The sequence below is a fragment of the Suricata suricatta genome, chromosome X (assembly GCF_006229205.1).
Source record: "Suricata suricatta isolate VVHF042 chromosome X, meerkat_22Aug2017_6uvM2_HiC, whole genome shotgun sequence".
NCBI classification, from domain to species: Eukaryota; Metazoa; Chordata; class Mammalia; order Carnivora; family Herpestidae; genus Suricata; species Suricata suricatta.
In genome coordinates this window covers 60,994,655-61,010,775 of record NC_043717.1, presented here as the reverse complement: position 1 = coordinate 61,010,775, position 16,121 = coordinate 60,994,655, and the positions used below count along the sequence as shown (strand labels likewise).

The 16,121-nt window shown below is 37.1% G+C and overlaps 1 protein-coding gene across 3 annotated transcripts in view; it reads right to left on the bottom strand.

Annotated features, from left to right (window-relative positions):
- Nucleotides 1-16,121, bottom strand: part of APOOL (apolipoprotein O like) — a 147,526-nt gene that overhangs the window by 26,291 nt on the left and 105,114 nt on the right. For all 3 annotated transcript variants that reach the window (XM_029930690.1, XM_029930692.1, XM_029930691.1), the window contains 2 exons: nucleotides 7,965-8,078; nucleotides 7,636-7,756 (listed from right to left, as the gene is read on the bottom strand). In XM_029930690.1, coding sequence (XP_029786550.1) covers nucleotides 7,636-7,756; nucleotides 7,965-8,078 — 235 coding nt within the window. The remainder of the gene's footprint in view (nucleotides 1-7,635; nucleotides 7,757-7,964; nucleotides 8,079-16,121) is intronic.

The following is a 16,121-nucleotide window of genomic DNA, read 5'->3' as shown; positions in this document are numbered from 1 at the left end:
CACCCCTACGTAATCCTGGCAGGGAGTTGGCAGCAGCAGAGGCGGGGGCACAGGCTTCAGCTGCAGGAGCAAACAGCTCCTTTCCAGCAACTCCCGGTGCCTCAGGCAGCAGCAGCATGAATCCAGTCAGCTCCAAGAGAAACTGAACCCTCCCCCATTGCATGGATCCCAGCTGGGTCATGGAAATTGGCAGTGGCATCTGTGAAGGCTTGCGCTTCACCTCCTACTGCTCACCTTGCCTCCAGCAGTGGCAGCACAAATCCCTGCCAGCACCAAGAGAAACTGCTCCTTCCCCCTACACTATGGTGATCCCAGATGGGGGCTGGGAGCTGGCAGTTGTGTCTGTGAGGGCTTGCACTTCGCCTCCAGCAGTGCACCTCACCTCCAGCAGTGGCAGCAGCAGCACAAATTCCTGCAGGCACTAAGAGAAACTGCACCCTCGCCCTACGAGATCCCAGCTAAGAAGCCAGCTACCAAAGCAAGTACATCTCATCTACGGTAGAATAAACATGCATGGACTAGGATTATGAAACGAGGCGGGCCTGGAAAATAGAGCTTGGCGCAGCTGCAGCACAAGGAGATTGAACTCATCAGAGTGACCTCAGCACCTAGATCCAGCGGAGCTTGCAGTGCCGCCATTCATCCACCACAATTATCACATAGAGACTCCAAGAACAGCCCCAGAGACCTACAATACCAAACCAAACCTATCCGCGAGGGGGAGCTGCTGTTTTTTTTGTTTTGTTTGTTTTTTTGTACTTATTTTTTATTATTATTAACTTTTTTATTTGAATTTTTTAAAAAATTTTTACTCATTTTCATTTTTCCATTCCCCTTTTTTAAATTTTCTTCTTCTTGACATTCAGATATATTCTCCCGTATCTCATCCATACCTCTCCCCTCAAAGGGTTATACACTTTTAGACTGTCCATTGTTCTTTGCTGTCTCTGTCCCCCTTTGTTTATTTTTTCTTTATTTTTTCCTTCTCTTCTTTTCATCTCATTCCTCTCCAGTTTCTTTTCTTCCATTCCCCCTTTTATTTGTTCGTTTGTTGGATTTATCTGTGTGTTTGCGTGCTTCGGCTCCCTTTGTGTTTGTCTCTCTGTTTTCCTTCTCAAGACTACACAAAGAAACAAGCCAAAGTGTGCATGATGGTGAGTCCCAAATATCGCTGTGTACGAAAATAAAATAATCAAAGTCACAAGAAAAACTGAGACACACCATTAAAAGAATATTTCCTAAAAAGACAGGACCTTAACAGTCAATAAGCCTCCTTTAATAGAGCAATACTAACAGGTGCACAGTGCACAACAAGCTTTTTAAAAGTGACAGGAGACAGAAAATTAGCCAAAATGACAAACTGAAAGAACTCTCTCCTGAAGAATCTCCAGGAAGAAGTCACAGCCACAGAACTGTGCAAGGCAGATCTAGACAACATACCAGATCAAGAATTTAAAAAACATCCCATAAAATTTTTCGCTGGAATTGAAAAAAGCATCAGAGAAGCAACTGAGACAATGAATAGGTACTTAAAATAGGTGTGACAGGTAAAAAAGGCTATAAATGAGATTAATAATAAAATGGAGGCAGCCACCTCAAGGATTGAAGAGGCGGAGAGAAGAAGAGGTGAATTAGAAGATATAGTTATAACAAAAGAAGAAGCTGAAAAAAAAAAAAGAGAGAAATTAATCCAGGAGCAGGAAAGGAGAATTCGAGACCTGATGATACAATCAAATGGAAAAACATCCGTATCATAGGAATTCTGAAAGAGGAAGAGAGAAAGGTCCTAAAGGGACCTTTTCCCAAATTTCCCAAATCTGGGAAAAGAAATAGACATTCAAATTAAAGAGGCACAAGGAACCCCCTTAAGATATAATTTGAATTAAACTTCGGCACAGCATATTATAGTAAAACTGGCAAAACATAAAGATAAAGAGAGAATTCTGAAAGCAGCTAGGGAAAAAAGGGCCCTAATTTACAAAGAGAAACTTATCCTAGCGGTTACAGACCTATCGAATGAATCTTGGCAGGCAAGGAAGGAATGGCAGGAAATCTTCAATCTGATGAACATAAAAAACATGCAGCCAAGAATCCTTTATCCAGCAAGCCTGTAATTCAAAATACAAGGAGAGATAAAGTGTTCCCAAACAAAAACTGAGAGACTTCATGACCACCAAACCAGCCCTACAAGAAATCCTAAAGGGACTCTATGAGGGAAATGTTGAAAGGAATATAAGGTACCAGAGACACCCATTATAAACATGAATTCTAGGGAGAACACAATGAGTCTAAACCCACATTTTTCAATAAAAACACTGAATGTAAATGGAATGAATGCTCCAATCAAACGACACAGGGAGCAGAATAGTTAAAGAACAAAATCCATTTATTTGCTGTCTATAACAGACTCACCTTAGACCTGAAGACATCTTCTACTTGAAAGTAAGGGGATAATGAAATATATATCATGCATCTGGAAGCCAAAAGAAAGCCAGAGTAGCTATACTTATATCAGACAAACTGGACTTTACAGTAAAGGCAGTAACAAGAGATGAAGAAGGACATTATATAATAATTACAGGGTCTCTCCATCAGGAAGAGCTAACAATTATAAATATCTATGTGCCAAATTCGGGAGAGCCCAAATACATAAAACAATTAATCACAGACAGAAACAATCTTATTGATAAGAGTGTGCTAATTGCAGGGGACATAAATACTACACTGACAGCAATGGATAGATCAACCAGACAGAAAATCACTAAAGAAACAATGGACCTCAATGACACATTGGAACAGATGGAACTGATAGATATATTTAGAACTCTGCATTCTGAAGTTACGAAATTCACCTGCTTTTCAAGCGCACATGGCATATTCTCCAAGATACATCACATACTGGGGCACAAAGCACCCCTCCATAAGTATAAATGAATAGAGATCATTCCATGCACACTTTCAGATCACAATGCTATGAAACTTGAAATTAACCTTAGGAAAGAGTCTGGAAATCCTCCAAAAATGTGGAGGTTAAAAACCACCCTAGTACGGAATGACTGGGCTAATCAAGCAATTAGAGAAAAAATTTTAAAAATATATGGAAACAAATGAAAATGAAAAGACAACAATCCAAAATCTCTTGGACACACCAAAGGCAGTCCTAAGAGGAAAGCATATTGCAATCCAGACTTATATAAACAAACTAGAAAAAGTGCAAATTCAAAATCTAACAGACAACCTAATGGAACTAGAAGGGGAGCAGCAAGAGTACCCCAAACTCAGCAGAAGAAAATAAATAATAAAGATCAGGGCAGAAATAAACAATACAGAATCCAAAAAAACAGTCGAGCAGATGAATGAAACCAAGGGTTGGTTCTTTGAAAAAATGAACAAAATTGAAAGACCTCGAGCCAGGCTCCTTAGAAAGAAAAGACAGAGCACCCAGATAGACAAACTCAAGAATGAAAAAAGACCTATTACAAACAATCCCATAGAAATACAAGCAATCATCAGAGATTACTATGAAAAATTATATGCCAACAAGCTGGTCTACCTAGAAGTAATGGACAAATTCCTAAATGCACATGCATGGCAAAATTCAAACGGGAAGAGATAGAAAGCATGAATAGACCAATAACCAGTGAAGAAATCAAATCCATTATCAAAACTCTCCCAATGAATAAGAGCCGAGGGCCAGATGGCTTGCCAGGGGGATTCTACCAGACATTTAAAACAGAGCTAATACCCATTCTTCTCAAACTATTCCAAAAAATAGAAATAGAAGAAAAACTTCCAAACTCATTCTACGAAGGCAACATCACCTTGATACCCAAAGCAGACAGAGACTCAGGGAAAAAAAGGGAACTACAGACCAATATCCTTAATGAATACAGATGCAAAAATACTCAACAAGATACTAGCAAATCAGATTCCACAGCATATAAAAAGAAGTATCCATCATGATCAAGTGGGATTCATTCCTGGGTTACAGGGCTGGTTCAATATTCGCAAATCAATCAATGTGACACATCACATTAAAAAAAGAAAGGATAAAAACCATGTGATCCTGTCGATAGATGCAGAAAAAGCATCTGACAAAACACAGCATGCTTTCTTATAAAAATCCTTGAGAAAGTCGGAATAGAAGGAACTTACCTAAACATTACAAAGGCAGTTTATTAAAAGCCCTCAGCTAGTATCATCTTCAATGCAGAAAAACTGAGAGCTTTCCCCTGAATCAGGAACACGACAGGGGTGTCCACTTTCACCACTGCTGTTTAACATAGTGCTGGGAGTCCTAGCATCAGCAATCAGACAAAAAAGGAAACAAAAGGCATCAGAATTGGCAAGGAAGAAGTCAAACTTTCACTTTTTGCAGGTGACATGATACTCTACATGGAAAACCCAATTGACTCCACCAGAAGCCTTCTAGAACTGATCCATGAATTCAATAAAGTTGCAGGGTACAAAATCAATGTAAAGAAATCAGTTGCATTCCTATACACCAATAATGAAGCAGCAGAAAGAGACATCAAGAATCTAATCCCACTCACAATTGCATGAAAAACCATAAAATACCTAAGAGTAAACCTAACCAAGGATGTACAAAACCTATAGGATGAAAACTATAGAAACTTATGAAAGAGATTGAAGAAGACACCAAAAAATGGAAAAACATTCCCTGTTCATGGACTGGAAGAATAAACATTGTGAAAATGTCATTACTACCCAAAGCGATCTACAAATTCAATGCAATCCCCATCAAAATTGCACCAGCGTTCTTTTCAAAGCTAGAACAAGCAATCCTCAAATTCATATGGAACCACAAAAGACCCCGAATAGCTAAAGTAATATTGAAGAAGAAAACCAAACCAGGCAGCAACACAATCCCAGACTTTAGCCTCTACTACAAAGCTGTCATCATCAAGACAGTATGATACTGGCACAAAAACAGACACATAGACCAATGGAATAGAATAGAGAACCCAGAATTGGACCCAGAAGTGTACAGCCAATTAATTTTGGACAAAGCAGGAAAGAGTATGCGATGGAAAAAAGACTGCCTCTTTAGCAGGTGGTACTGGGAGAACTGGACAGCAACATGCAGAAGAATGAAACTATACCACGTTCTTACACCATACACAAAAATAAACTCAAAATGGCTGAGGGACCTGAATGTGAGACCTGAAACCATCAAAATCCTCGAGTAGAAAGTAGAAAACATCCTCCTTGACTGCAGCAATTTCCTACTCAACACATCCCCAAAGGCAAGGGAAATGAAAGCAAAACTGAACTCTTGGGACCTCATCAAGATAAACAGCTTCTACACAGCAAAGGAAACAATCAAGAAAACTAATAGGCAACTGACAAAATGGGAAAAGATAGTTGCAAATGACATATCAGATAAAGGGCTAATATCCAAAATCTACAAGGAACTCACTAAACTCCAAACCCAAAAACAATAACCCAGTGAAGAATTGGGCAGAAGACGTAAACTGACACTTCTCCAAAGAGGACATCCAGATGGCCTACATGCACATGAAACGATGCTCAACATCACTCATCATCAGGGAAACACAAATCAAAACCACACTGAGATACCACCTCATGCCAGTCAGACAGGCTAAAATAAACAAATCAAGAGACTATAGATGCTGGTGAGGGTGCGGAGAGACAGGCACACTCCTACACTGTTGGTAGTAATGTAAACTGGTGCAGCTGCTCTGGAAAACAGTGTGGAGACTCCTCAAAAAACTATCCATAGAACTCCCCTATGACCCAGCAATAGCACTGCTGGGGATGTACCCAAGGGATAAAGAAATGCTGAGGCATAGGGGCACATGTACCAGAATGTTCATAGCAGCACTGTCAACAATAGCCAAATCATACAAAGTGCCTCAATGTCCATCACGTGATGAATGGATCAAGAGGATGTGGTATATATACACAATGGAGTATTACATGGCAATGAGAAAGAATGGAATATGGCCATTTGTAGCTACGTGGATGGACCTCGAGGGTATCATGCTAAGCGAAATAAGTTAGGCAGAGAAGGATGGATACCATATGTTTGCATTCATAAGTCTAACAGGAGAATAGGAGAAACCTAATGGAGGACCATGGGGAGGGGAAGAGGGAAGGAGCGTTGGGGAGAGAGAGGGATGCAAAACCTGAGAGACTATTGAATACTGAAAATAAACCGAGGGTTGAAAGTGAAAGGGGATTGGGAAAGAGGTGGTGGTAATGGAGGAGGGCCCTTGTGGGGAAGACCACTGGGTGTTATATGAAAACCAATTTGACAATAAACTATAAAAAATAATAAAATAAATACATGAAAAACATAAAATAAGTAAAAAATATTTAAAAAATAATAAATTAATAAAATTCAATGGAAATGAAGTATTTAGTTATTTTCGGGTCCCCTCCCATAAACAACTACACAAGTAACACAGAGGGACCATAAGTAAAACAGAACTCAGATGAAAATAATTGTTTTCATTGACAATAGATCACTTAGAACTTATGATCACAAGGAGCTGCCCCCAGAAGACTTAATGTGATCTTAAGCTGTATTAATAAATATGTATCTTGGACAAATAAAAAAATTAGATAATCTATACACAATAGAAAGAGCTTGGTTTTTGGTGTTAGGAAGATCTAGGCTATAAATGCAACTCTATTACTCATAAGCTATAGGATTTTGGAGAATTACCTCACCTTCCTATGTTTGAGTCAGTTCATCATGCAATGATTATAATTACATGCACACAAAAATTTTTTTGTTTTGTTTTGCTTTTTGGGTGAGGATTGAATAACATATTATATTTATAGCTCTTTACACCACAGTATGTGCTCAGTAAAGGGCACATATTATCATTACTTCCTACTTTCTTATCTATGAGTTGGTCCTGCTTCCTTACCAACGAAACAATGACTATTCACATTGTACAGACAGACAATATTGTGCAACCCAGTGACTAGTGATTTTATGTGAATACACTCCTGAAATGTTATTAAGCACTCTGTTACCTTTTTATTGATTACAGTAAAACCATGGTAATATTTGTTTAGAAAGTATAATTGTCACCATTTGGCCAAACAAAGTATTAATTGCCAGCATCTAGCATTAAAAAGTTCTTAGTATTATAATTGGTGTTATTTCACTCTTTATGCTGAATGTTCTCCTGGTAGCTAAACTACATATAGGTAATGGTTGAAACTAAGAATGATAAGGGTAAACAGCATAAGAAATAGAAAGCTAATATTTCTTCCATGTAGATTTGACACATAGTCTATAAATTGGAATCTTCTACATTAGGTGTTTATGTAATTAGGAGGCATATTTTCTTCCACCTAATCACAAAACTCATTTATAAAATGATTTAAATGCTTCACTCATCCAACCCGCCAGTGCTACCCTAAACTCCCATATGCAAAGATTGGTATTATGAACTATGTGGCAATTAGAAAAAGTCTCAAGTACCCAAGTATCTTAAAATCTAAAAATATATAGACAATAGATATGAGAATAAAAAATATTTACGAAGAAAGCACATAAGTCCAAACCACTACTAACAATACTATAAAATTATTTAAGAAAAGAAAGAAAACAAAATTGAATTGTTTCCAACAAACCTGAGGTAGATTCTGATTCTGTCTTTGTTTCAAAGATGAGTTCTGTTGGCAAAGGCACTGACTGTTTCAGGTTATGCATTGTTTTTGCAGGTATTTCTATTTCAGCAGAGTTTTCTTCTATCTGTTTACCAAAAATATATTTCCTTCATAAGTAAACTACATTGCTAAAACAACAATACACCCTAAAATGTACAGTATGCAATGATATTATGTTTCTTCATCTCCTTTCACTCAATCCTTGAACTTCGTCCAGGACTCCCATTATAAGCCAATCTCCCACTCCAACCAAGGAAACACATGTCTACCTTTTTGAGTCGTTTAAACTCTACCTTAGTTTTTTCTTTAGGTTTAGGAAGTGACTCTTTTTTGTCATCTTTTTTCCACAGTGATTTAACTGCTTCATGAATTTGCTGGCTTGCAGTATATGCCTTTTTCCCAGTTACCTAGTTAAAATGAGAAGTGAGTCAAGTAAGTTATATTTTTAAAAGTTAAAATAACAAGTATTAAAAAATTATGTCAGGTATTTTATGTGAACATTCAGAACAGAATCAATATCACAGATTTAAATTTCTGGATCATATAAAACAAAGCCTCATTTTCTAAGTCTTACATGAAAAAGTATTTGCTTCATGTGAAGACTAAAATATATAGTTAGTACATCACCAAGAGTAAATCCTAATGTAAACTGTGGCCTTTGGGTAATATGTGTCAATGTAGGCTTCTAAATTGTAAAAAAAGGACCACTCGAATTTGGGATGCTGATAATGGAAGATACTAAGCAAGTGTGAGAACAAGGTGTGTATGGGAAATCTCTTACCTTCTCATTAATATTATGAACATAAACTTGTTCTTAGAAAAATAAAGACATAAAAATGTATAGTTTGCATTTATGCTGTAACATGAATTTAAAAATGTCTATTTAACAGAAGTGGGAAAGATAGTTTTGAGATAATAAACAGTTGACTAAGAAAGTAAGATTTTAAGATGTTATGAAATTAATCCTTTTGTTCAAATGTTTATGGTGCTTTCTCCTGTAATAAAGAAAAAGCATTAATGTATTTCTCAGGAGAATAATACTCTCTTTTGGTAGAAACATAAAATTAAAAATGAAGTACAAACACACCAGGGCAGAGGCTAGGATGGTGAGTGAATTCCTAAAGCTGCTATTACTTTCCTTCATATCTTTTTCCCTTTAAAAATCTCCTGATTCCTTCATTCTATTTTTTCTGCATCCTTTTGTTCCTTATGGTTAACATAATTTCAATAGGTACTGATTTTCAAGATTTAAACAGGTTTGGGGAGCTTTCCAGGATTACACTTTCTATAAACATAAACTTACACAACTTTTTAGAACTGTGACTTTCTTGCATAGGGTTTTTTTTTTTGGTACTGTTTTTCTTTTTTTTCTTTCTTTTTTTTTGGCTAAGTATTACCTACATTTAAGAAAAATAAATCAGTCTACTACTATAAAGAAAATCCTCTTCCTCCCCCCCAACGTAATATTTGTTCACAGTTCTGTGAATATTTTTCCTGAGTTTCTCCATTTATATATGCATTAGATATAGACACACCACATTTTAAACAAATGGAATGTTGAGATGTATAGACAGATATACCAAAAAAGGTGAGGGAGACTTATATCACTGACTTGGATTTCCATGATGAATCACTGTACTGAAGAGATAAGAGAATAGATATACACCACTATCTCAATTATGTTTTAAATTAAATTTAAAATAAGCTAGAACTACACACATATACACTTAGTTCGTTTCCTTTTTAAAAACACAAATGGGACCACAATATAAATATTGAGATTTAGTATTTTATCTATTTATTTAACATATATTCATTTTGGAGAGAGAGATAGACAGTGAATTGGGGAGGGCAGAGAAAGAAAACATAGAATCCGAAGCAGGTTCTTGGTTCTGAGCTGTCAGCATAGAGACCCATGCAGGGTTCCAACCCACAAGTAGTGAGATCATGACTTGAGCCTTAGACAGACACGTAACCGACTGAGCCACCCTGGCACCTCGAGATTTAGTATTTTAAAAGAGTAACAATTTGTCACAGAGATAAATCCATCTTAGTTTATATACGAGTATTCTGCTTTATTTTTTTCAAATATTTCTTCTTCTTTTATACTTTATTGTCAAGTTGGTTTCCAGTAATGCCCAATGCACATCCCGACAACTGCCCTCCTCGTTGCTCATCATCCCTATTACCCTCTCCCCCTTCACCATCAGCACTCAGTTTGCTCACAGTACTCAAGAGTCTCACATGGTTTCTCTCTCTCCCACTTCAGAGTATTTTTCCCACTCTCCCTCCCCCATGGTCCTCTGTTAAGTTTCTCCTGTTCCACTTATGAGTGGAAGATTTTGGTATGTGTCCCTCTCTGCCTGACTTATTTCACTTAGCATTACACTCTCAAGTTCAATCTACGTTGCTATAATTGGCCAGATTTCATTCATTCTCATTGGCATGTAGTACTCCATTGTATACATAAACCACATCTTCTTTATCCATTCATCAGTTAATGGACATTTAGGATCTTTTCATGATTTGGCTATTGTTGAAAGTGCAGACAGGAAGATTGGGAGTACATTTGCCCCTAAGCATCAGTACTTCTGTATCCCTTGGGCAAATCCCGAGCACTACTATTGCTGGGTCATAAAGGAGTTCTAATGTTAATTTTTTGAGGTAGTTTTCCAGAGTGGCTATACAAGTTTACATTCCCACCAACAGTGTAGGAGGGTGCCCGTTTCTCCACCCTACTCACCAGCATCTATAGTCTCCAGATTTGTTCACTTTAGGCACTCTGACCAGCCTAAGGTGGTATCTCATTGTGATTTTGGTTTGTATTTCCCCAATGATGAGTGACGCTGAGCATCATTTAATGTATCTGTTGGCTATCTGGAAGTCCTCTTTGAAGAAGTGTCTATTCCAGCCTTTTGCTTATCTCTGCACTGGATTGTTTTTCAGGCATTCAGTTTGGTGAGTTCCTTATAGATTTTGGATAGAGCCCTTTATTCGATATGTCATTAGCAACTATCTTTTCCTATTCTGTCACTTGCCTATTATTTTGATTGTTTCCTTTGCAGTGCAAAAAATTTTTATCTTGATGTTTCCAATAGTTCATTTTTGCTCTTGATTTCCTGACCTCTGGGGATGTGTCCAGTTTGAAATTGCTGCAGTTGAGGTCAAGGAGGTTGTTTCCTGCTTTCTCCCTAGGGTTCTAATGGTTTCCTCTCTCACATTCAGGTCCTTCAGCCATTTTGAGTTGATTTTTGAGTATGGTGTAAGAACATGATCGAGTTTCACTCTTTTGCATGTTACTTTCCAATTCTCCCATCACCATTGTTAAAGAGGCTGCCTTTTTTCCATTGGATACTCTTTACTGCTTTGTCAAAGATTAATTGGCCATATATTTTGGGTCCAATTCTGGGTTCCCTATTCTGTTCCATTGGTCTATGTGTCTGTTTTTGTGCCAATACCATATTGTCTTGATGATGACAGCTTTGTAGTAGAGGCTAAAGTCTGGGATGGTGATGCCTCCCGTTTTGGTTTTCTTCTTCAATATTGCTTTGGCTATTCGGGGTCTTCTGTGGGTCCATATGAATCTTAGAATAGTGTATTCTAGCTTTGAGAAGAATGCTCTTGCAATTTTGATTGGGACTGCACTGAATGTGTAGATTGTTTTGGGTACTAATGACATTTTCACAATGTTTATTCTTCCGATCCATGAGCATGGAATGGTTTTCCATTTCGTTGTGTCTTCTTTAATCTCCTTCATAAGCTTTCTACACTTTTCATCATACAGATCTGTTACATATTTGGTTCGGTTTATGCCTAAGAATTTTATGTTTTTTTTTGTGAATTGTGAATGGGATCAGTTTCTTGATTTCTCTTTCTGTTGCTTCATTATTGGTGTATAAAAATGCAACCAATATCTTTACATTGAGTTTGTACCCAGTGAGTTAACTGGATTCATGGATCACTTCTAGTAGGATTCTGGTGGAGTCGGTCAGGTTTTCCATGTACAGTATCATGTTGTCCACAAAAGGACTTCATCCTTGCCAATTCTGATGCCTTTTATTTCCTTTTGTTGTCTGATTGATGATGCTAGGACTTCCAACACTATGTTAAACAACAGTGGTGAGAGTGGATATCGCTGTCATGTTCTTGATCTAAGGGGGGAAGTTTTCAGTTTTTCTCCACTGAGGATGATATTAGGTGTGGGCTTATGATAAATAGGATTTATGATGTTTAATAAGTAAGTTTCTTCCATCCCAACATTCTCAAGGGTTTTTATTACAAAAGAATGCTAGATTTTGTCAAATGATTTTTCTGCATCTATTGACAGGATCATATGGTTTTGATCTTTTCTTTGGTTAATGTGATGTAGACATTGATGGACATACGAATATGAAACCAGCCCTGTAATGCAGGAAAGAATCCTACTTGATCCTGGTAGATAATTCTTTTTATATGCTGTTGAATTCGACTTGTTGGCATCTTGTTAGTATTTTTGCATCTGTATTCATCAAGGATATTGACCTGTGGTTCTCTTTGTGTGCTGGTTCTCTGTACGGTTTTGGACACAAAGTGATGCTGGCTTTGTAGAATGAGTTGTCTGAACGTTGTCCTTCCATTTCTATTTTTTGGAGTAGCTTGAGAAGAATGGGTATTAACTCTGATTTAAATATCTGGTACAGTTCCTCACGGAAGCCATCTGTCCCAGGGCTCTTATTCGTTGGGAGATTTTTGACAACAGATTCAATTTATGCACTGTTTATGGGTCTATTCAGATTTTCTATCTCTTCCCGTTTGTGTTTGTAAGTGCATGTGTCTTTGGGCATTTGTCCAACTCTTCAAGGTTGTCCAGTTTGTTGGCATATAATTTCTCATAGTATTCCCTGATGATTAGTTTTATTTCTGAGGAATTATATTTAATAGATCCATTTTCATTCATGATTTTTTCTATTTGGGTGCTCTCTCTTTTCTATTTGAGAAGCCTGGCTAGGGGTTTATTAATTTTATTTAAAAAAAGGGAAAACAACAACTCGTTTTCATTGATTTGTTCAACTGTTTTTTTCTGATTCTATATTGTTCATTTCTGCCCTGATGTTTATTATTTCTCTTCTTCTGGGTTTGGGGTGCTCTTGCTGCTCTCTTTCTAGTTCCTTTAGGGGCTCTGTTAGATTTTGTATTTGCATTTTTTCTACTTTCTTGAGATAGGCCTGGATTCCAATATACATTACTCTCAAGACTGCCTTTGCTGAATCTCAAAGAGTTTGGATTGTTATATTTTCATTTTCATTTGTTTCTATATATATATATTTTTTATATTTTCTCTAACTGCCTGATTTGCCCAATCTTTAGCAAGGTCCTCTTTAACCTCCATGTCTTTGGAGGTTTTCCAGACCTTTTCCTGGGATTTATTTCAAGTTTCATAGTGTCGTGATCTGAAAGTATACATAGTATGATCGCATTTCTTTTGTATTTATTGAGGGCTAGTTTATCACTCAGTATGTGGTCTATCTTGGAGAATGTACCATGTGCACTTGATAAGAATGTGAATTCCATAGCCTCAGCATGTAGAGTTCTAAATATATTTCTGAAATCCACCTATTCCAATGTGTCATTCAGGTCGATTTTTTCTTTGTGATTTTCTGTCCAGTTGATCTATCCATTGCTGTAAGTGGAGTATTAAAATACCCTGCACTTAGCACATTTTTCTCAATAAGATTATTTCTGTTTGTGATTAACTCTTTATGTATTTTGGTGCTCCCAAATCTGTGCATAGATGCTTATAATTGTTCTCTCTTCCTGATGGATGGATCTTGTAATTTTTATATAAAATTCTTCTTCATGTCTTGTTACAGCCTTTACTTTAAAGTAAAGTCCAGTTTGTCCAATATAAGTATGGCTATCCCAGCATTCTATTGAGTCACATGAAAGATATTTCTCCACCACCTTCCTTTCAATCTGAAGATGTCTGCAGGTCAAAAATGAGTCTGTTGTAGACAGCAAATAGATAGATTGTTTTTTTTTTTATCCATTCTACTACCCTATGTCTTTGATTGGAGCGTTAAGTCAATTTACATTCAGTACTATTATTTAAAAAATATATGTTTAGATTCAGTGTGTTCTCTCTAGGGTTCATGCTTTTAGTGCTGTCTCTGGTACCTTGTGTTGCTTGCAAAATTTCCCTCATAGAGTCCCTCTTAGGATTTCTAGTAGGGCTGGTTTAGTGGTGATGGATTCTTTCAATTTCTGATTATTTGGGAAAACCTTTATCTCTCCTTCTGTTCTGAATGACAGGCTTGCTGGATAGAGGACTCTTTGCTGCATATTCTTCTGGTTCATCACATTGAAGATTTCCTGTCATTCTTTTCTGGCATGCCAATTTTCATTAGATAGGTCTTTAACCACTCTGATAGGTTTCCTTTGTATGTTAGGGACCTTATATCCCTAGGTTTTTTCAGATTTCTCTCTTTATCCTTATGTTTTGCCAGATTCACTATATGTCATGCAGAACGTCAATTCAAATGACATCTGAGGGGAGATCTCTGGGTTTCTTTGATTTCAATGTGTTTCCGTCCCCAGATTGGGGAAATTCTCAGCTATGATTTGTTCAAGTACCCCTTCAGAACCTTTCTCTCTTGCTTCTTCTTCGAGAATTCCTATGATATGGATATTGTTGTTTGATTCTATCACTTTGTTCTTAAATTACGTTTGTGGACGTGGATCAATTTATCTTTCTCTCGGCGTCCTCTTTTTCTGTAATTGTGTCTTCTAATTCTACTATTCTCCACTCTGCCTCTTCAATATGAGTAGTGGCCCCCTCCATTTTATTATGCACTTCATTTATCATAATTTTAATTTTCCACAACTATTTTAAGGTACATAGTCTTTGCAGCAATAGCTTCCCTGATGTCTTCCATGCCTTTTACACGCCCAGTGATTAATTTTATGACAATTATTCTAAATTCTTGCTCTATTATGTTGCTTATATCTGTTTTTGAGCAATTCTGTAGCGACTTCTTCCTGGGTGGCTCATTTGGTTAGGGATCTGACTTCAGCTCAGGTCATGATCTCTCAGTCAGTGAGTTCAAGTCCCACAACGAGCTCTGTGCAAAAAACTAAGAGCCTGGAGTCTGCTTCAGATATTGTGTCTCCCTCTCTCTTTGCTCCTCCCCTGCTCGTACTCTATCTCTCAAAATTGAATAAACATTAAATTTTTTTTAAAAACAAGATTATGTACATTTTAATTTTTGATAATATTACCACATTGCCTCTAGAAAGTTGGCAATACACTGAACTAACTTATACTCCAGCCAAGAATATGTTTTTCCTACCCCAATTACCAGCAGCGTTATTAGGAATCTTTTAAATCTTTATCAAATTGAAAGGCTAAAAACCAATATCTAGATGATTTTTTATTTTTTAAACTTATTTATCTTGAGAGAGAGACAGAGAGAGCACGTGCACACAAGCTAGTGAGAGAGGGGCAGAAAAACAGGGAAGGGAGGGAAAGGGAGAGAGAGAGAGATAAGGAGAGGGAGAATCTCAAGCAGGCCCCAAGCTACCAGCACAGAGCCCAATGTGAGGCTCAAACTCAGGAAACACAAGATAATGACCTGAGCTGAAGTCAGGCACTTAACCAACTGAGCCACCCAGGTGCCCCAAAGATCTTTTAAATTTACATTTATTTGATTGTTGATAAATTTAAGCATCTTTCATATATTAGGCCATTTGTTTTTATTTTGTGGATTGCTTGTTGTTTACTTTCTTCATTTTTCTAAATGGCATTCACTTTTTCCTATCAATTTATAAGAGCTCTTAATATATGAAAGCCTAGCATCAGCAATCAGACAACAAAAGGAAATAAAAGGCATCAGACTTGGCAAAGAAGAAGTCAAACTTTCACTTTTCATAGATGATATGATACTCTACATGGAAAACCCGGCAGACTCCACCAGAAGCCTTCTAGAACTGATCCATGAAATCAGTAAAGTTGCAGGGTACAAAATCTATGTACAGAAATCAGTTGCATTCCTGTACACCAAAAATGAAGCAGCAGAAAGAGAAATCAAGAAACTGATCCCATTCACGATTGCACGAAAAACCATCAAATACCTAGGAGTAAACCTAACCAAGGATGTAAAAGACCTCTATAATGAAAACTATAGAAACCTGATGAAAGAGATTGAAGAAGACACCAAGAAATGGAAAAACATTCCCTGTTCATGGATTGGAAGAATAAACATTGTGAAAATGTCATTACTACCCAAAGCAATCTACATATTCAATGCAATCCCCATCAAAATTGCACCAACATTCTTCTCAAAGCTAGAACAAACTATCCTCAAATTCACATGGAACCACAAAAGACCCCGAATAGCTAAAGTCATATTGAAGAAGAAAACCAAAACGGGAGGTATCAAAATCCCAGACTTTAGCCTCTACTACAAAGCTGTCAT